This window comes from Brachionichthys hirsutus, chromosome 21 (assembly GCF_040956055.1).
Source record: "Brachionichthys hirsutus isolate HB-005 chromosome 21, CSIRO-AGI_Bhir_v1, whole genome shotgun sequence".
Taxonomy (NCBI): Eukaryota; Metazoa; Chordata; class Actinopteri; order Lophiiformes; family Brachionichthyidae; genus Brachionichthys; species Brachionichthys hirsutus.
In genome coordinates, this window is record NC_090917.1 from 5,505,985 (window position 1) to 5,524,415 (window position 18,431).

At 45.9% G+C, this 18,431-nt stretch overlaps 2 protein-coding genes across 2 annotated transcripts; one reads left to right on the plus strand and one right to left on the minus strand.

Moving 5' to 3' along the window:
* The first annotated feature begins 223 nt into the window (after positions 1-223).
* On the plus strand, positions 224-3,600 carry metrn (meteorin, glial cell differentiation regulator). The gene is made up of 4 exons (XM_068754618.1): positions 224-330; positions 954-1,387; positions 2,890-2,949; positions 3,282-3,600. Exons 1-4 carry the CDS (start codon positions 224-226, stop codon positions 3,593-3,595), a joined length of 915 nt encoding a protein of 304 aa, XP_068610719.1. The 3' UTR covers positions 3,596-3,600.
* A 9,949-nt stretch (positions 3,601-13,549) lies between these two features.
* ccdc78 (coiled-coil domain containing 78) lies at positions 13,550-17,823 on the minus strand. The gene is made up of 14 exons (XM_068754874.1): positions 17,764-17,823; positions 17,488-17,619; positions 17,299-17,385; positions 16,866-17,222; positions 16,434-16,484; positions 16,228-16,316; positions 15,884-15,962; positions 15,664-15,789; positions 15,377-15,573; positions 14,837-15,011; positions 14,137-14,180; positions 13,957-14,038; positions 13,720-13,820; positions 13,550-13,637 (listed from the first exon to the last, which is right to left on the minus strand). Exons 1-14 carry the CDS (start codon positions 17,821-17,823, stop codon positions 13,550-13,552), a joined length of 1,668 nt encoding a protein of 555 aa, XP_068610975.1.
* Positions 17,824-18,431: the final 608 nt, after the last annotated feature.

Sequence of the window (18,431 nt, forward strand, 5' to 3'; positions counted from 1 at the left end):
GCTCCTCCTGACTCTCCGACGCGCAGCGGCTCGGAGAACTTCGGAGTTGCGTAAAAGGAGTAGCGTCCTCTTATCTAACGCATCAGGGTGAGAGGATGCTAATGATGGAGGATGTCGGAGATAAAGTCCGTTCTGCTTTATAGAGGGATTTTAGGGAGGTCGCAAATTTGGAACTAGCTTTTTTTTGTAATTTTATTTTAATCATAATTATTTTTCTCCAAAAATGTCTGCTCCTGGGATTTGGATTTCCTCTATTTGGATTTTAGTTTTTGCCATTTTTGACGCGGTTTTTTCCAACTATTCTGAAGACCAGTGCTGCTGGAGAGGAAGGCAAGTATTTCTATCCTTAAACTGCGCAGTCTCTGCGCGTTGGCAGGATGGAACCATTATAAAAGCAGGTTTTTGTTTGTTGGTGCAAACGTGTTTAGGTTTACCATTAGGGCGCAATTAAAATGTTTGCAGAACTCTGCTGTGTTCGCCCTCCGGGCTGTCTGCAGGACGCATGGGGGGGTCCAGACAGACAGGAGACTGGAGGATTAACTCTGAAAATGTGCAGGAAAAGCTTCCCTAAACTGTATATGTGGTTATCGGGGGACCATTTTATTTTAAATGCGTTTATTCTAAACTACTGAAGCGGATTTATAGTGTTTCTGGAAGTTTTGCCCTGATGTTGCATTGGTTGCCCCCCCCCTGCTTCTGCAGAATTGCCAGTAGGCGGCGCCTCCTCTGGCTTCATCCTCATCCACTTCAGTGATTTCTAATTATTTAATGGTCTCTGGATTTATTCTCATGCAATATGAAAAGGAAATTGGATTGGGTAATGATAATAGGATTCTTAATTTATTGATCCTGCGATTAACCAGAGTTGTTTCAGGTAAAAGTGTTCCCTGGTAAAGTCTTTAAATAACGCCGGTGCCTCCTTTTTCTCTCCCCCCCCCCCCCCCTCCACACAGTGGGCTGTCCCAGCAGCAGGGTAGCGTGGAGCAGATCTCCCTCCACTGCTCTGAGGGGGCGTTGGACTGGCTGTACCCCACCGGCGCCCTACGCCTCAGCCTCTCGCCTCGTCTGCCCTCCGTGGCGGTGGGGCCCGGTGGCAGCAGCTCAGGCCTCATCACGGCCTGCGTCAAGCCTTCGGAGGACTTCCACGGAGCTCAGCTTTATCTGGAGAGAGACGGCGTCCTGGAGCTCCTGGTGGGAGACCGCCTGGAGTCCTCGCCGCCGCCGAGGGTCCGCTGCTTCAGCCGCTTACCCGGGGAGAGGGTGGCTCTCTTCCTGCAAGCGACGCCTCATCAGGATATCAGCAGGAGGATCGCCTCCTTCCGCTATGAGCTGAGAGGGGACTGGACCGCTCAGTTGTCACTGGACTCCAACTCCATCAGCATTGAAGGTGAGTCTGAGGCGAGAATCTGACATGTTGGATGGAGTGTTTGAAGATGCACTTATCATTTCTGGTTTGACTTAAATTTAACATTTCTTGTGAAAACCTAAAAAACACAGGCAGTGAAATCTTACAAAAGAGACACCTTTTTTTTTTTTTTTTGTATGTGAACAAAATAAATTAAGTGTTTCTTTCACCCTTGTTTACAAAAAGAAACACTAAATGTTGTTGTTTTCCTTCTAGAAAAGATTGAAAAATGTTCAGTTTTGAACATTACTCATCTTGAATGGTATAAAATGACCCCTGCAGATGATCCATACTTCATGCCGGGCCTCTGTGGGTTGGGTGGACTCGTGTAGCCCGAGTGCTAAACTCCCCCCCCCCCCCCCCCCAGAGGAGAAGAGGCGATGTGGGGTGGGAGTAGGGGTGGAGGGGGGGGGGGGGGGGCACAAAAGCACAGTATGTGGGGCTTTCTCCCAAATCCAGAGTCTTTTGAATGGGGACTGCATGAGTATTCTGGGATTACTGCCGTTGCCTAGGTGACAGGGAGGCCTCTGCCCAGCTGAGATGCTCTTCTCTTTTGTTGTGCTGCCTCTCTGTCAGGAGACTCGTCCGTAGGAGTGTACCCTCCTCAATGTCTCTCTCGCTCTCTCTCTCTCTCTCTCTCTCTCACGCACACACACACACACTGATTAGGGTTGGAAAGGGGGTTTGCTGTGGCCTAGAGAGGAAGGAATCTCATTTGTCAAGCGGTTTTCACTAAGGAGGGGAATGTGTGGGGTGGGCAAGGGTTCTCCAAAAAAAAAAAAACCCCACTCAGAGAACTTTAAAAGATGCAGCAAAAGTTTTTTTCCACTTCAGTCATGTGTTTTGTAACCACTGCTGAAAATAAAAATACACATTTTGGAAGTTTCTGTTTTGGGATTTGGTAAGAAAAGTTGTGAAGCATTGGCAAAAATGAAAGGAACATTTTCTGTGGAGTGGGAGTACATTCCTAAATCCTCCCCCCCCACCACATTACCCGTCCTTGGCTGCGGTCTAGAAGACTTTGATGAGGTGTGACTGCAGATGCCCTGAAAGACTCTTAAGGGGAAGTTTAATTTGCCCTTTATATTGTCTGGGGTAGAAGAGCCTTGCACCTTAATCAGAATACTTTATTGATCCCAGAGGGAAATTGTATTAAAGTTTAAAGCTCATCTGGGCCCCCCCCCCCCATCCTGCCACATAAAAAAGTAGCAGCTGTCTATTAGAACAGTGTCTGTGTTCTCTATCATCCAGGGCATGGTAAATCACGAAGAGCAAAAAAAAAAACAAGCATCAACTGGACTTGTTGGAGTTGGGTTGAAGACGATTCGTCTGTACGCGTGCTCTGCAGATTCGATCCTTGAGTTCCAAGGATGCAGAATATGCATTAGCATGTAGGTGTGTTCTTGCTAATTAGAGTGCTGTGTGAGGTCAGCAACTGACTCGCCCTCTCCTTTCTGTCTTCTTCCTCTCCTTGTGGTCTCCAGATGCCTGCAGGCCTTGCAGCAACACAGAGATTCTGATGGCCGTTTGCACCAGTGACTTTGGTAAGTTTTCCTGATACAAGTTTCAAAACATGAACATCGCTCACACACACACACACGCGCACACACACACACGCACACGCACCGTTGAAGGTTAATCCTAATGTCAAGCCCCATGAGAAGGAGCAGTGGACGCATCCAGCTGGCAACAAAAGTTAGAATTGGTGAAGGGGCCCTTGTTCAGAATTCACCTGGTTGCCCCGGAAACATTACCTTTGGTTAAAACAGGTCAACGTACATCTGAATATTTTGAGACTTTTAAAAACCAGCACATGGTAACATTTTTCATTGCAAAGAAACACAGAAAATCCATTGACTGTTCTTCTTATCCGCAGTCATACGAGGGAACATCCGATCAGTGGTGGAAGACGAGAACCAACGAGCAGCTGTGATCAAGGTCAGCGCCACACGGGTGTTCCGTCAGAAGTACGCCCTGTTCACCGGGAACAGCCGCCTGACCAGCCAGGGCCAAGTCAGGACCCTTCTGCAATGCGGGGTCAAGCCGGGTCCCGGCAGCTTTCTCTTCACCGGCCGGGCCCACTTTGGAGAGGCCTGGTTGGGCTGCGCCCCCCGCTACAAGGACTTCCTGCAGGCTTACACCATAGCTAAAGCAGCCCAGCAGATACCCTGCGAGCTGCCTGTAGACTGAACCAGAACCGCAGTGGCTCGTCTGAGGCTCGGAGTCGAGGCTGTGCTGAAGGTCTGGCAAAACCCAGCCTTTGTCCATGTTTGGGGGGGAGGGAAAGCCACAACTGTTGGCTGATGTAGCCATGGCGCCGCCAACGGGAGAACATCCTCCCAAAGGACTGGGGAGTGAAATGGACAAAAATTAAACTCCATTTCAGTGCAATATGTAGATGATGGGTTGGAAAGAGCTGGAGGAATTGTGGTGCTGGGGACACGGTTGAAATGATTACAAGCATCCGTGTTTTACAAACCGTGTTGCCGATTCAGAGACAAACGAGTGAAAGGCTTTCGGTTTGGGATAAATTAAACTCTGGAAAATTTAAGAAAAGATCTACAGCAAGCTTACAGCCTTCTAGTTGACGTCAATGATGGCTGTTTAAAAGGCTTCCCCCGCCCCCTCATACTGGGGGACGTCCGCAGTGTTAATTTTAAAGGAGATTGTGTCAAAAAGAAAAAAGACAACATGATATAAATATATTATATTTGCACTGATGAAGAAAAGGGAATGATCTGGAGAGGTGTAATGCTGCAAGCACTGAAAACCAAATACAAAGCAACTATATGTAGCGTAGAGGGACGAGTGGGAAATTAATATATGTACAAATGTGAGCGCGACGGTAATGAGGAAAGGCTCACTGAGCAGGTTTCCCAGCTCAGAGCGGGGCTTCAAGAACCTTCGTATTCGAGTCAGCTCTGAGGCGTCTGCTCTCTGAAGAGGGGAGAGGCAGGCTTTATTTTGCAAGATGCATGTTTCACTTCAAAACAAGAGTAAATGTATTTGATTTAAGAGAACTGTGTAAAATGGGGTGGAATTGCAAGTTCAGTGATATATTTGATGCACTATATCAACCCGGGGAGGGGTTGGTACCAAATTATCATGATGTGCTGAGGTGGAACGTCTCTGACGTGTACGCTGCCAATGTTTGTTTGTCTTGTGAATTTGTCGATATCAATGTGAACATAAGTATATCACCAAGAAATTCTGGAAAGCAGGAAAAGTCAGTATTGTGGATTGTTTTTGTTTGTCCTTGTCATTAAAATACAGTTTTGGATGTATTTCCTCGCTCATGTTTTCACCTTTTGAGTTCATCCATTGGTCATTTCATGCACCACAAACATAAATGCAGCCGGATCATGAATTTTATCGCCACTTTCACCCAACACATCGAGACATTTTGACCCAAATGAAAGCGTCTGGCTCCAAATGTCTTAAGGGATGGGAGACCTTTCTCAGAAATAGGTCACTTCAAGGACCCATGAATCAGAACTACACAAATGGAGCGCCTGAGAGAGTGGGGCGGTTAAGAAGCAGACAGATTTAGGGGCCCGAGGGTATTCAAATGGGCAAAGAGTTAGAAAACAGGTTGAAATTCTGTTGTCCTTAGCTTTCCATTTTCAGGATTCAGGAAGCGATAAATCGCCTTTAAAGGAGCAGCGTGGCCGACTCGGCTGAGCGGCGGTGCCAGGCAGTCGGCCCCTTCATCCTGCCCACATGCACGCAAGGTCACAATCAAACCAAACCTCCTCCGCCTTCAGCCCCCCTACCCCCCCCCCCATATGTTTCCTACCTTAACTCGTATTATATCCTCCGCAGCACACAACATATCCGTTACCTGTTACATGGTGCATTTTTGCTCCGATGAGATGGTAGATGTTTCAAAATCACCCATATTACCCCCCTCCCCCCCCCCCATGCTAAACCCACCATCTGTTTCTCCTCCAGAAACAAACTGCACGCACCTCAGTGAAAATGTCTGCACACAGTAAATCTGCTTGAAGAGGAGCAGCTGAAGGTATTAGCATGCTGTTTGGGTTAAATGAAAAACATTATTAAAAAAAACAAAACAAGCCGCACATCCCTGTGTGAAGAGACACACAAACACACACATGCATAATCTGCCCCCTTCCCTCCAGTCCATCAGAGGTCACTGGTGCACGACTGATAAGCCAAAAACAAAGAGAACTCAAATTATTCTCCCTCGACTAATACTTCATGTGACAGTTCGACAAAGCTCCACTTCCTGCATTGTTGTCCTTTCTTTGTGACCCCAGGTTGAACCCCCAAAATTGCAGTCCTGATGTCAGTGAAGCCACCATATATAAAACACTGAGAAGTGGTGGAAGAAGAACTGGGATCCTTTAGTGAATGTATTAGTACCTCATTGTGAAGATACTTTACTACAAGTCCTGCATTTTAAAGTATGGGCTAAAAAACCCATTAATATTTAAAGTACAAGTACTGCCAGCGTTTCATCATCTATTTTTGAGTTGGATTTTGAGAACAAGTATAAAGGTATATGAAATGTAAATATTACAAAAGTACATGATCTCAGAAACATTCAGACATTAACCACTGCAGGTTTTGGAAAGTACATTTAATATTCTGCTGATTTTATGAGCTCAAGACCCTGAAAGTATTTTTTGCAAGAAGCAGATTGACGCTAAACATATTTGTGATTATACTAAACGCTGACGCTTGCACGGATTCTTAATACTGTTTGATTTTCATTTGTTTTACAGAGAACTGCAGAAACACAATAACCCTTCCTCCCTCGCCACCCCCTCCTCCTCTCTGGATTCTGTCCTGTTGTGCGCCCCGAGCCGAGGTATGGACACGGCAGAGCGGGAAGCGCTCAGGAAAGGAGAATCCAAAGCAACAGAGAGAAGTTGTCGGGTGTGGACTTCCGTCGGCCCCTGAGGGAGTTTTAGGAAAGTGGCCGAGGACAAAGCTCCAGAGATGAGAGAGCAGTCGGGGGGCAAAGTGCTCCTGGACACTCCCTTGTAGGTCTGCACTGTAGCCCCCCCACATAGTTCACAGGTCATGTGTTCCCAGCAGAAAGTCTTCCTGTTATCCAGCTAAATAGAGGTTGACACACCTGATTCGTGTCACCACAATTTCTGTTATTGCTCTTTGATCTTACAGCGAAATGTCCCATCACAGCGTTAAAACTAAAATAGAACTCGGGGAGCACAGACCTCCACCAAGCAGCTCATTCCCCCTCCTAAATGGCTTAACACCGTCCACATGGTGATCTGTCTCCGTTATAAGTAAAATGTTTTTTTTTCATCAAGATCCATCCAGCAGTTTTTTCGTAATCCTACTAGCAGACAGAAAAACAAACGCCTCCTTGGTGTTCTGCTGTTGTCGATCCAAACGGAGGTTGGGATGCTGTGACACACACCTGATGCAGTCCTTATTCCCAGAGGGCTGCTGCCGTCCTTTTCCAATGATTCACTCTTGTTTTTTCCAACAGTAGCTGACAAGAGCCACAGGTAATCCACGTGTTGACTATTTTCATTTCAGTTTTCCTTCAGATACTTCCAGATGAGAAACAATCTCCAATCCATGCAGTCATTTCTTCTGCACTTAAATGTTTGAGTCCGATCCCATAAACAATTTTGAGCTAAATTGATAAGAAAAGGTCATAAATGAACATTAAGGGGGAGATTTTTGTTGATTATAGCCTATCTGCAAGTTCTGCATGATTTGATTTGGAAAGAGTGTCTAACAAGCAGCTGTGGATTTTTATCGGGCTTTGTTTTCCACATAAACTAATTGTGTTTCCATACTGGTAATCCACCCCACTGCAGCCAAACGTCAGACCGAGCGAGCTCATCCACCTCTTCCTGTGACTCAGTGGCTGTGCATCCTGCAGCCTCTCCATCAGCTCAGCACCAGCTGACAGTCAGCCTGAGGTCCACGATCGCACTTTGGCATCCCGAGATCTGCAGCTAACAATTCTGGTTCCCATAACACCCTCACACAGCTGGGAGTGATGATTCCCAAAGGCAAATGTGAATGCTCCCATTTGAGAGCCTGCTAACTCGCTACGCCTGAATGTTTGGGCAAGGAAATGCTACCAGAAAGTAAAACAGTTACCATTCATTTGACTGCTTGTAGAAAAAGAAGCTTATTTTGGTATTAATGCCATGAACAAATGTACAAAAGAGAGTGCATACTTTTTTTTTAATGCAATAGAAATTAATTTCGATTTATTGCTGTTTAATTACCATATAATTTCCTATATGGTGACTCATATTGGTCTTTATATTGTGGCCACTGGTGAGCACCCTTAATGCACAGCGTGAGGGTAGAACGTAGTAGTGTGGTCAGCCTTAAACTCGAGTGGGCAGTTTGGGTGGGGTGAGGGGGTCAAAACAGAATAGAGAACAAGTGTAGAGGAGTGGAAGAGCATGTTTATGTGGCTATGTTATCCCTCTAAAGTACTGAATGGAGAGCGAAGAGGCCCCTTTGTTCCTCAAGAGCCTGCAGATGGCTGTAATCCCTTCCAAAATGTGCACTGAAAATCAATCAAGACAGGGTGGACATGGTGTATGAAAGTGGAGGCGGGCGGCACTTTTCTCAGGGAGGGGTCCCCGTCAAAGCAACACAAGTTGGGTCAGGCCGACATCTTTTGGTGCTTTCCCGCCAAAAAAAAAAAAAGTATTGTGAGAAAAGACAGAGGGAGTGAATTGCGGCTGCCTGCAAAGAAGGCCCGCTAGCTGCCCCTCTGTTGGAGACGAACACAGCTGCCACCTCCTCGCCGCATCCTGGGGCAGATATTGTAAAATATGCATTTAATTCACTGACCTAGAATCAGTCATAAAGGGGTCCAGTATGCACTATCATGCAAAATGTCTTCTGGGTCTGATCCAGAATGTGCCTTTAGGAATAAACATGACATTTTAACATTAAATCCCATTTGTGAGGGTTGCTATGGTGACTTGTGCTGCAGGTTGAGTCACAGCTGCGGCTGAACTGAATGAGACGCACCTGTTACACATCTCCCCTAATCAGCTCCTGCCTCTCTGGACAGTTCTCTGCCAGAAATCCTCCATTTCCTCAGTGTTTTCAGTGTTTTCAGGCTCTCTATGTTTTGTCCCGTATTCCCTAGTTCTACCTTTAATATGGGAGGAGACAGATCCAGTTGAAATTGGGGTAAATTTTAACAACAAAACGATTTTGTTTTTGGACACTTTCATGAATGTCTCTCTTATCAATGAAGGTTCTGTTTCTGCTGGCCTTTAGCAAGACGCTGTGGAATTATTAGTGGGCAAACAGATTTGTTGCATCTTCAAAAGCTGCGGATCTAGATCCAGAAGAATCCGCCATTACTGAAAGTGTTCCTTTGGTGAATAACTTCTAAACTAATCATGATATCAATGTGAATCAAATTGCTAAAAGTGCGTTTTCATGGTTAAGGAATCTTAAAATACAGATAAAGTCAATGTAGACATTATGTTTGGTGGGAGGGAGACTGAGGGGCTCGGCGGAGGTCTGTGCTCTCCGAGGGCTTCTCTAGTTTAACCTGATTCTAATCTCTAAAAGCCCCCCCCAAAACAAATATCAACCTCATGTTGGTGATTGAGGAACCTTAACCCACCACAAGTTAACCTGACTGTAAACCTGTACGCTTGAACACAGAGGCAATAATCCACCTTTGCTGATCAATTCAATTCTGTCTCTTGTTTCCTAAAACCTGCCTCCGGCTTTCTCCCAAATAACCATGCGACACAGCAGCACTGCCCAGCCTAGCCCTTTTCCCCAGCCCTTTTGCACCCCCTCCCTTTTTTTTTTTGCCTGTTTCTTCCTTCTCAAAGTCGTCTTGGGTTACCCCCTCGGAGACATATTGCACTGAGCCTATTGTTCAAATTGTTTATGAAAGAAAGAAGTAGGCAGAAACGAAACTGCCACTCAAGGTGGTTTTGTCCGGGTTGTTATTAGTATCTCCTTGCGCTTTACTGTGTAAAACACAGCTTTGGGGGTTAAATCTGTCAACTGAGAAAGACGTGAACACACGATATTCAATGGCACTCCTTTTTGAAACTTACGCAGGTGTTCATTTGTTAGTATTAAAGGAAAATTGATCGCTTTTTAACTAAGAATTTTTCCTCTTATTATCAGTTACCTGTAATTCTGCACATAATTGATCCCATTCCATTGCTCAATGGCCAATGGGAATATATTATGTGTTGCAGATAAGAATATTATTCTTTTAAAATGAAAATATGTTCTGGATTTTTGCCGGCTGCTCTGGGTTTGTTCAATAGTTTTGCTTTTAGCTCTATTCGGGTCGCTCTTGAAGGCATTGCCAGGCCTTTTCCCATTCCAGAGAGCAGTGCGAGAGTACGTAACTGTTTTTTTTTTTTAAAACCCTTTGCGTGAATCCTTTACACACTTCCCACATGTTGCGATGTGACTGAGCGCTGCTAAGTGAGAATTGCTTTTCATGCCGGGTTGACAGAAGAGAAAATGAAACTGAGAAACTTGTGAAGACATTTATGCATCAGAAGTGCTGACAGTCTGGTAGCATGTTTATATTCCGGCAGAGTGCATTCACACATGCTGCAGCAGCTCAGTCTGATGTGTCAGAACGCTCCAGAGCCTTCCTCTCCCTTCGCTCTATGCTCATTCCAGGGGAACATGTGCGCCGGAATTCTCCCCCAATTAAAAACAGGGATTAACCAGGTCCGCTGTGGGAACCAGCGGAGTGTGGGAAAACAGAGGGCTTGTCCCTCTCTCCTTCCCTCACTGACACTCAGCCTCATTCTTACTTGCTCTTGTTCACGAAATTGCCTCCCACCCCTGCCTTTCTCGCCCTTGCTGTAATTTCCTCCTCCCTTTTCTCACCCTATATTTTGTCTTTGCTCTAAAATTGTCATTTTAGAGACCAATCACTTTGTCTCTTTACAGCTGCCTCTGCCCACCCTCCATTATTTTGTCCCCATCTCATTTTTGTAACTTTGCCCACGTACGCTTTTATTTTGTCCCCCCCCCCCCCCCCCCCCTCTGTCTTAGCCACCCAGACTCTCCATAGCCTTCAGTCCCAATTCTTCAAGGCTTCCTGAAGTGCACCGGGTCTTCTGCGCTCCCCTCATCTGCCCCCTCCCTCCTTCATGCCTCGCCAGCCTTCAGGCTTGTCTGGAGGGGAGCTGGGGACTCTTGCATGAATAGTCGGAGACTGTCGGGCTGAAAGAGGGTCAACAGAAAAGAAAAGACAGGTGTCCCAGAAAACAGACCCTTCCATCGCTTACGTTGATGCCTTCACGTTCATTCCTTAAAACCCAACACGAGTTTTCCCCAGCTGATCCCATCACACGCACACAGACTCTGGGCCGACCTCAACATGAACCATAACTCATATCGGTGTCATGGGAGAATCCATAAAACATGAATGGGCATTAGCAACGCATCCATGGGAACATCCTGGTTGAACATCACGCTCACATTTCTTTTGTCGCTACACCTCTTTCTCATGATCCTCCAATACTCTCACCATCACACCGGATTCCTCTCCCCACTGCCTCCACATTCCTCTTGCCCACTGTCACCTTTTCTTCCTTGTTCCCACTCTCCTCCCTCTCCTTTCCTTGCCTTCCCATAAATCCCTTCCCTGTGCACTCCTCCACACAAGGCTTGTCCGTTCCAATTACGGCAGAGACATGCAGCCCCCCCCCCCCCCCCCCCCCCAGCTCACACACAGCCCGCTCTCATTAAGCCTGTATCAATTAGGCATTAACCTCCTAAAACAAAGGGCCTCTTGACGAGCGGCTCATCGCAGGCCATGCGAGGTACTTCCTCTGCTTCCCATCCTCAGAGTGATACGTTCATCCAACCTCTTTCCCACTGGGATGGCCGCAAATCTAATGTCTTCTCTCGCTGACGACACACCCGTCTTCCTCCTCGTCTTCATCTCTGTCTTCAATCCACAGAAATCCAATTTCCACCAGTATCCTGTGAGTTAACAGCGCTGGTGACGGTCGCTGTTAACCCGGGCCTCGACCGATTCAGTCGATATGACTCTCATATCAAAGGTTGATTGCATATTTAATTCTGACAAATTGTTATGCCGGATGCCATTCGTGGCGCATTTATCCGGCTTGGGACCGGCTTAAGGGAGGAACCGGCAGTGCTATGCACGTTCCTGCAAACAGTGCTACCTATGAGGCTGCATGAAATCAGTAGCAAAAGCAGACCTCTGAACTATTGTGTGGGTACGAGCTTTTGGTGCATCCCAGTCTGTCGTCACGCTATGTTGCTCAATAAACCAAATCATGTGGCCGGTTGACGGTATTGTTGTTCCAAGCATTTACTTCTATTGTGCTGCATTGTGCTCCAAAAAATAAAGAGCAGCCAAGAGAAACATACATATCTGGAGGAAATGTTGCTCTCAAACAAGGAGGTGGAAACTGGGGGGGGGGGTCACAACCCAAACAAGGTTCTGTCATCCCACAGCACCAGAAAAGTGGAGAACTATTTATCAGCATGCTTGATTCGGTGCAAATTAGGTCTAATGGGTGATTTATTCTCGATGTATCCCAAAGGATAGCAAGTCATGTGCAAAATGGCATGGCACCACCAGACCTATTTATTTTCAGGCGCCAGGCAGGCACATGTGACATTTTTGAAGTTTGCAAGCAAGGATGGGTGGAGAATGTTATTAAAATGCAAAGATTCTAAAAGCTCCTATAATTAAAAGACCAAAGGTCTACCGGACTGGGAATGGCTGCACGGCAATGCAAATGCAAGAAGCTCAAGTTAGTGATTTCAAGTGTAATGCAGTGATTGGAAGGAGGGGGGGGGGGGGGGGGGCACCACATAAAAACACAAACACAATGATCTTCCGACTATGCAACGAGATGAAACTGATGTTCAGTGTGAGACACCAGTACGTCCGATCTCTGATCCTACAGCAACCTCAAATGAAACGTGAACCTCGGTCCAACAATAGTGGAATATAATCAAATGGGTGATAATTGTGATAAATCACAATCAGTATTTGCATCATAATAGTGAACACACACAGGGAAGAATAAAAACATGCTGCTTTGCATCACACATAAATGTATTAAAAAAATTGCCCCGTCTATCTTTGCTTGCTTTCTCCAAAACCAGGGTGCGCTTGATTTGTGTAAATTTGCAGATGCCTCCGCAGACCCACCGACCCAACAGAGTTCTTTTGGCGTAGCAGCAAAGGCCAACCTGGTTTTGATTTTCCCACAGATCTGCCGATGAGAGGAGTGGTCTCCAGCACCCAGGGCTTTGGCACAGTGACTATGTTGGCACAGACCCAAGTTGAACCCCCCCCCCCCCCCCCCTTTTTTTTTTCCCAGGGTTCTGGGAGTGTAATACATTACTAACAAAATCCCACTTCCCATTCCTCTCCAACCTTCGCACCCCCGGCTCCCCTCCTCCCACGGCTGGCATGGCCCCCTGAAATGGGGATTGGGGTGACTCACATATGACTGTTTCAATCACTTCCCAACATTCCCAAAGTGTTTCATGATTTATATCTTGTCGGTCTTAAAACTTCCTGCAACTCCTTTAGCTAAACCTTCAGTATTTTTTTTAAAGTGCTTTTAAAATGAATTCCCAATCCTAAAGATACTTCAGCTACGGATCTAATGAAAAAGATAATAAAAAAAATAAACCGAGCTACCAAAACATACCAGGAAAAATGCAGAACCTTTCATTGTTAAAGGAATTTAAAGGGAACGATGCCCATTCACTCCAACCTTGAGGTTGTTAATATGAACCCTTATTCTGGAAAAAGCCCGGCTTGTTCTCAGCACGGCATTGAGACAAAGTATTCCGGGGTGTGCGCTGTGTACGTGTCTGGGTAACATGCAATGACATTATTCTCACCACGGTGACCCCCTCATTGTCAACATGCTTTCTTCTCCCCAGCTCGTGAAATTGACATAAGCTTTACAAACATTCCAAACATTTTTTTCTCAAGGCTGGATTTCTTTTTTTCCTTTTCTTTTGCTTTGGGCGGGGGGGGGGGGGGTACCAAAGAGAGAAAACCACCAATAGGAGCAGCACCACCTAGTGACGGTGTGAATACATTCCCCACATACGATCTCTGGAATCTCTTGACGTGTATGAGCCTGGAATATTTTGTGGCCGGTTTTCCTAATGCCGGGATGAATTGGCACTCTGGGAGCATCCCGCCTCCTGCGTGCCATGTCGTCTGCGCAGATGTAGGATCTCCTCTTTATACCTGGGGGGCGGGGATTTAGCTCAATACAACACTCCTCTGGAGGCGACGAATACAAGACCGACACATGAACTGGATTCCTGACCTGCAAAGATGACCGTCAACGTAGTCCTGCAGCTCCAACACCTGTGCCTCGGCAACGGTTGCTCTGGTGATGAGGAGGGCACGCTCCTTCTCAAAGCCCACCTGTATGAAGAAAGGGAAACTACCACCCTCACTGAAAATAGTAACTTTCTTCATTTAAAAAAAAGCTTTGATGTCGTTTATTTGTCTGGGAGAAGATAACTTGCTCATCCGTGTAATGGATGAGAGTTTTGTTTACCAGCGTTGAGTCTGTAATCTCCCTCAGCTGTTTCCTTATGTCTGACCAGGGTTCTTCACATAACTCTTCCAGGTTTGCTGGCCTGATAATGTTGCATATTTCATGATTATATAACACAAGCCACAGCTGACAGCATTTATCACTTGGCAACATGCAAAAAAACAAACAAATCACACTTACTTCTGACAGCGTACATTTTTAACAGACATTTTGAGGACAGCCATCTGGAACAGGGAAGTTCAGGGTGAAAGTCATGGATGGCCGGTTCAGTCAGACAGTGCACAATTTGAAATGCTAGGCTCCGATCTCGTCACTGCCAAGCGGTTATCTTTGCATGGATAGCAGGGAGCGTCGAGCACACAAACAGGGGGAGAGATGGGAGTTGTTGCAGCTGTGATGGACAGACTGGGAGGATGGGAATGTTGACGCATGTCATGTGTCATGTGCCTGAACTAGAACGCTGTCTTTATGCGTTAAATGTACACAAAGCAATATGGATATATAATAAAAAATAAAAAATGTTCCTGCTAATTTTAATCAAAATGATATGAAGTTCAGGTTACATTCATTGAAATTCCTAGAATGTGTTGGAATCGCAATCATCTGAGTAAAAACGCAAATACAACACATTACTGCTCCACCAGTCGCCATGACAACCGTTTTAATGTAAACATGCATCACTGTGGCAACAAGATCTCCGACCACGTTTGCAGATGTAAAGTCTGAAGCTGTTATTCCAGTTCATTGTAGCCAAAGCAAACACGGGGTTGATAAGGGAAGCACAAAGACACAAAGACAAAGTCCCAGCAGAGCGAAAACACACATTCACCAGACAACACAAACCACTTCAAAGTGCATGGGACGGCTTCTCCGGCGCTACCTGCTCCCCGGCCGCCTGCAGCCGGCCCTCCAGCCCGGCTTTGTCCTGGCGGAGGTGCTGGAGCTCCTTCTCAGTCTCACCTCGGAGCTCGACGGGCTCCAGGCTGAACTGTGCTTCTGGCGGTCCGGGGTCAAGGTGGCTCTCTGGTTGGGCCAGGATCTGTTCCCTCTGAACCCTAAACGTTGCAGCGGTTTGATGTGGCCAGTTCAAATAGGTACTCATGACAGGGAATTCGCTGGTGCCCGCCGAAAGCTTTTTTTTGTAGTTGTTTATCAAAATTGCTATAAAAACTCTTGTATTAGATTCAATCCATTCTAATATTTAGTTACAGGCCAATTCATTTGAACTGATTGTTGAATAGGAGTAGCAGAGCGATTGCCAGCCTGAGGGCCGGGGGGGTAGCATAAATAAATCTATTTTTTGTTTATTGAATAGAATAGATTATGTTTGCCTTTGTTTATATACACAATAAAGGTTGAATAGACGGACATTCAGACTCAATACGTGTGTCTGAACTGGTAAATACACTAGAAGTCTCACCTGTATGCAATAATGAGAGCGTGGTGAGTCTTGGTGATCTTCTGGAGCCTCCTCTTGTAGGAGCGAGCAGCGGAGGCGAGCTGCTCCTCCCTGACCCTGTAGGATGAACGGACATCCTGCAGCATGCTGCGCACAAACGACCTCAATTTAGATGTCTCTGAAGGGCGTCCTCCTTCTCCAAGTGCATCAATGTACTCCTGCAATGGAGGACGTGCGGATGGATGGACGCTTCGTTTCAGATTGCCTTCCTGCTTTACTTTGGTGCTCTCGTGAATGCTGGAACTCACAGTTAAGTCCTGTAAATAGCACACGAGCCTCGTTCGGTATTCTTCATTCAGCTGCTTGACTTGAAGCTGCAGCTCTGAGTTCTCCTCCTCGACTTCTTTTATTTGGTTCTTGGAACACATCAGGGCCTCGGATAGAAACAACCCAAGCAGGACATTGAGTGTGGGGCAAAAGCAACCTTCCTAACCATTTGAGCGACGTTCCGTAAAAGGTGAGGCTCACCGCACTCTGCACAGACCGTTCCTGCCGGTTGCTGCGGATCGCGCTCTTGTTCTCCTGGTGCTCTTTACCCATTGCAACCCTGATGACCAAACACAGGCCAAAGCCACAACAGAGTAGACCACCAAAAATTCACAGGCGGCCACATCACAAGGGGAAAGCAGAGAGAGACCACAAGAAGAAGAACAGACGAGCAAAACCACAGCCTTCAAACAGAAATCAAACCAAGAGGACTACAAAGCAGATCGGAACACTGGGACAAACATCCTGTGATGGTTGAAGCAGACGGGAAATAGAAGGATAATCACATCGCATGTTAAAATAGTAAAGCATTCACTGGGCCTCACACTTTCTCCTCCAGTTTCTCCTGCTGCTCCTCATAGCTGCTCCTCATTTTCTCCAGCATCTGTTTGATCTCATCTTGGTTTCCCAGTAGCTGCGTGACGGCACAAGAATGAGCGGGAGGGGCCGAAGCTGATGTTAGTTTCACGATGCGGCCCCCCCAGTCTCCGCTCTCAACAGCGAATCACAGAATTTATATAAAAATACGTACATTCTTTTCCATTATTTTTTGCCCGCTGTCCAAAGCTTCCAGATCCTCACGCTGTTGAAACAGCGATTTTACATATTCGGACATGTAAAATACAAGTCATATAACATTTCAGATGGAATATTGTCCAGAATATGACATTGTTTGCCTCAAAAATGCAGTCATGCAGTGTAATAAATAATTTTGGAAATGTGAGTTTTTTGCCCCCAAATGTGAAGTAGTGTGAGAAACTTGCTCTTCATGAGACACATTGTTTTTACCAGTTTATACATGAGACTTATAACAATACTTTTTATTTAAATGACCTATCAAAAGTCAGTAGCTAAATCAGGCTAAATCAGTTAAAGGACCAGAACACAAAAAACGTTAACGTTCGAGGAGCATCAAACAACTGAACTCATTGAATCATCCCCGTTTGCAGACTCTCTGCCTCACCTTCACTCTGTTCTGTGACATGCGGCTGATTAAAGCTCGAACCCTCTCCAGCTCACCCTGCAGGCCTTGGGTGGTGGTCTCCACACTCTGCTGCTGCTCCTCCAGCTGCATGCGGAGGGCATCCTGGGCCCGGGCCAGCGCCAGCAGCTCGGCACCGAGCTCCTCGTTCTGGGCCAGCTCTTTGTCGTGGGCCTCAGCCAGGGCCTGGAAATTCCTCCTCAGGTTGGCATTCTCCTCCGTCAGGTCTCCGCCGCTCTTCTCTCCCACTTTCAGACACGTCTCAGCTGACTGGAGTTTAAAGAGCAGCTTGTTTTGCTCCATCTCCAGTTCGATTATCAAACCGTCCTGGTTCAATATCTAACAAAGACAAAGCCTTAGCGATCCGGGCTTGAAATGAGAAGCAAAGTTTGACCAAAGTCTTTGGTAAATTCACCTTGTTTTTCAGCACAAATGTCTCTTCTTCAAACTTCTCTCTCATTTTATTAATCTGAAGTTTCTCCTCCACCAGCTCCTTAGATACCTGAAAGGAGAGACAGGAGGAGCTACTCCTCTGATGGTAATACTGAACAGACATTTAGAATATAGTTCAACCAGAGAGCACACCAACACCAACGTACAGAACCTTCAGTCTGTCCTCTTCGCTCTGGACCAGCCTGCAGGACAGATCTGTGTTGGAGCTGGCCAGGTGGCCCAGTCTGCTCTCCAGGTAGCCCACTTTGCTGAAGAGACGCTCTGCTTTGTCACGCAACTGCGACTAGAGGCCAACAGAAATGAACTCCATAAAATAATGAGGTACTTTTCTTCCTTTGGATTTTGCAAACCTCTTCTGAGTTAATATATTATTTGGGGTATTTTAAAATGATCTTAAATTTCGAAACGAAATTTCTTTTTTACTTACGTTTTCTTCTGTCAGAGCTTGAAGTTCATTTGAGCTGGGCGGGTGATTTTGTGCATCCATCTTTAGTCACTGTGAGCCCACGACTGCTTAAAACACAAACTCACTGCATCCACCAACAATAGGGTTTCCATGGCTACACAACACAGATACCGCTGCTGTGGACACTCCCGTTCACACGTGCTTTATTTTATACTAGATTTCTAATACTGATCGAATGAAACTCTAACCTCGCTTAGTACATAGACCTCAGGACAAAATCACTCGTGTGGATGATGAAAAACAAACAGGTTTTAGGGGCTCTGCAAAAAAACATCTCTCAGACAACATAGTGTAATGTTCAAAATATTTTATTATCAAAAAAGGTATAGAAACAATGCATTGCAATGTAAAACATACTGTAAGTCACAATATAATCTGATACAAAGAAACTAGCGCACCAGTTATATATATATATATAAAAAAAAGAATCACTGCAATAGAGACTGATTCCAGTCAAGAAATTAAAAACCATATTGTATGTAAACCACATATTTAGATCCATGGACGCATTTATATACAAAATCCGAGGAAAAGGCAATATTCTGTATACAAATATACTTTCTTTGCTCCATAGTGTTCATCACAGACTGAGACCATTCTATCAGTAGGACGCCTGACGGCTCGTCTCG

Coding starts and splice junctions, on each gene's coding strand:
- metrn (XM_068754618.1), top strand. CDS start 224: ATGTCTGCTCCTGGGATTTGGATTTCCTCTATTTGGATTTTAGTTTTT. Junction 331..953: donor CAGTGCTGCTGGAGAGGAAG/GCAAGTATTTCT, acceptor CCCTCCACACAG/TGGGCTGTCCCAGCAGCAGG. Junction 1,388..2,889: donor CAACTCCATCAGCATTGAAG/GTGAGTCTGAGG, acceptor TGTGGTCTCCAG/ATGCCTGCAGGCCTTGCAGC.
- ccdc78 (XM_068754874.1), bottom strand. CDS start 17,823: ATGGATGCACAAAATCACCCGCCCAGCTCAAATGAACTTCAAGCTCTG. Junction 15,012..15,376: donor GCTCTCATTATTGCATACAG/GTGAGACTTCTA, acceptor TGCAACGTTTAG/GGTTCAGAGGGAACAGATCC. Junction 13,821..13,956: donor AGATTACAGACTCAACGCTG/GTAAACAAAACT, acceptor TTCTTCATACAG/GTGGGCTTTGAGAAGGAGCG.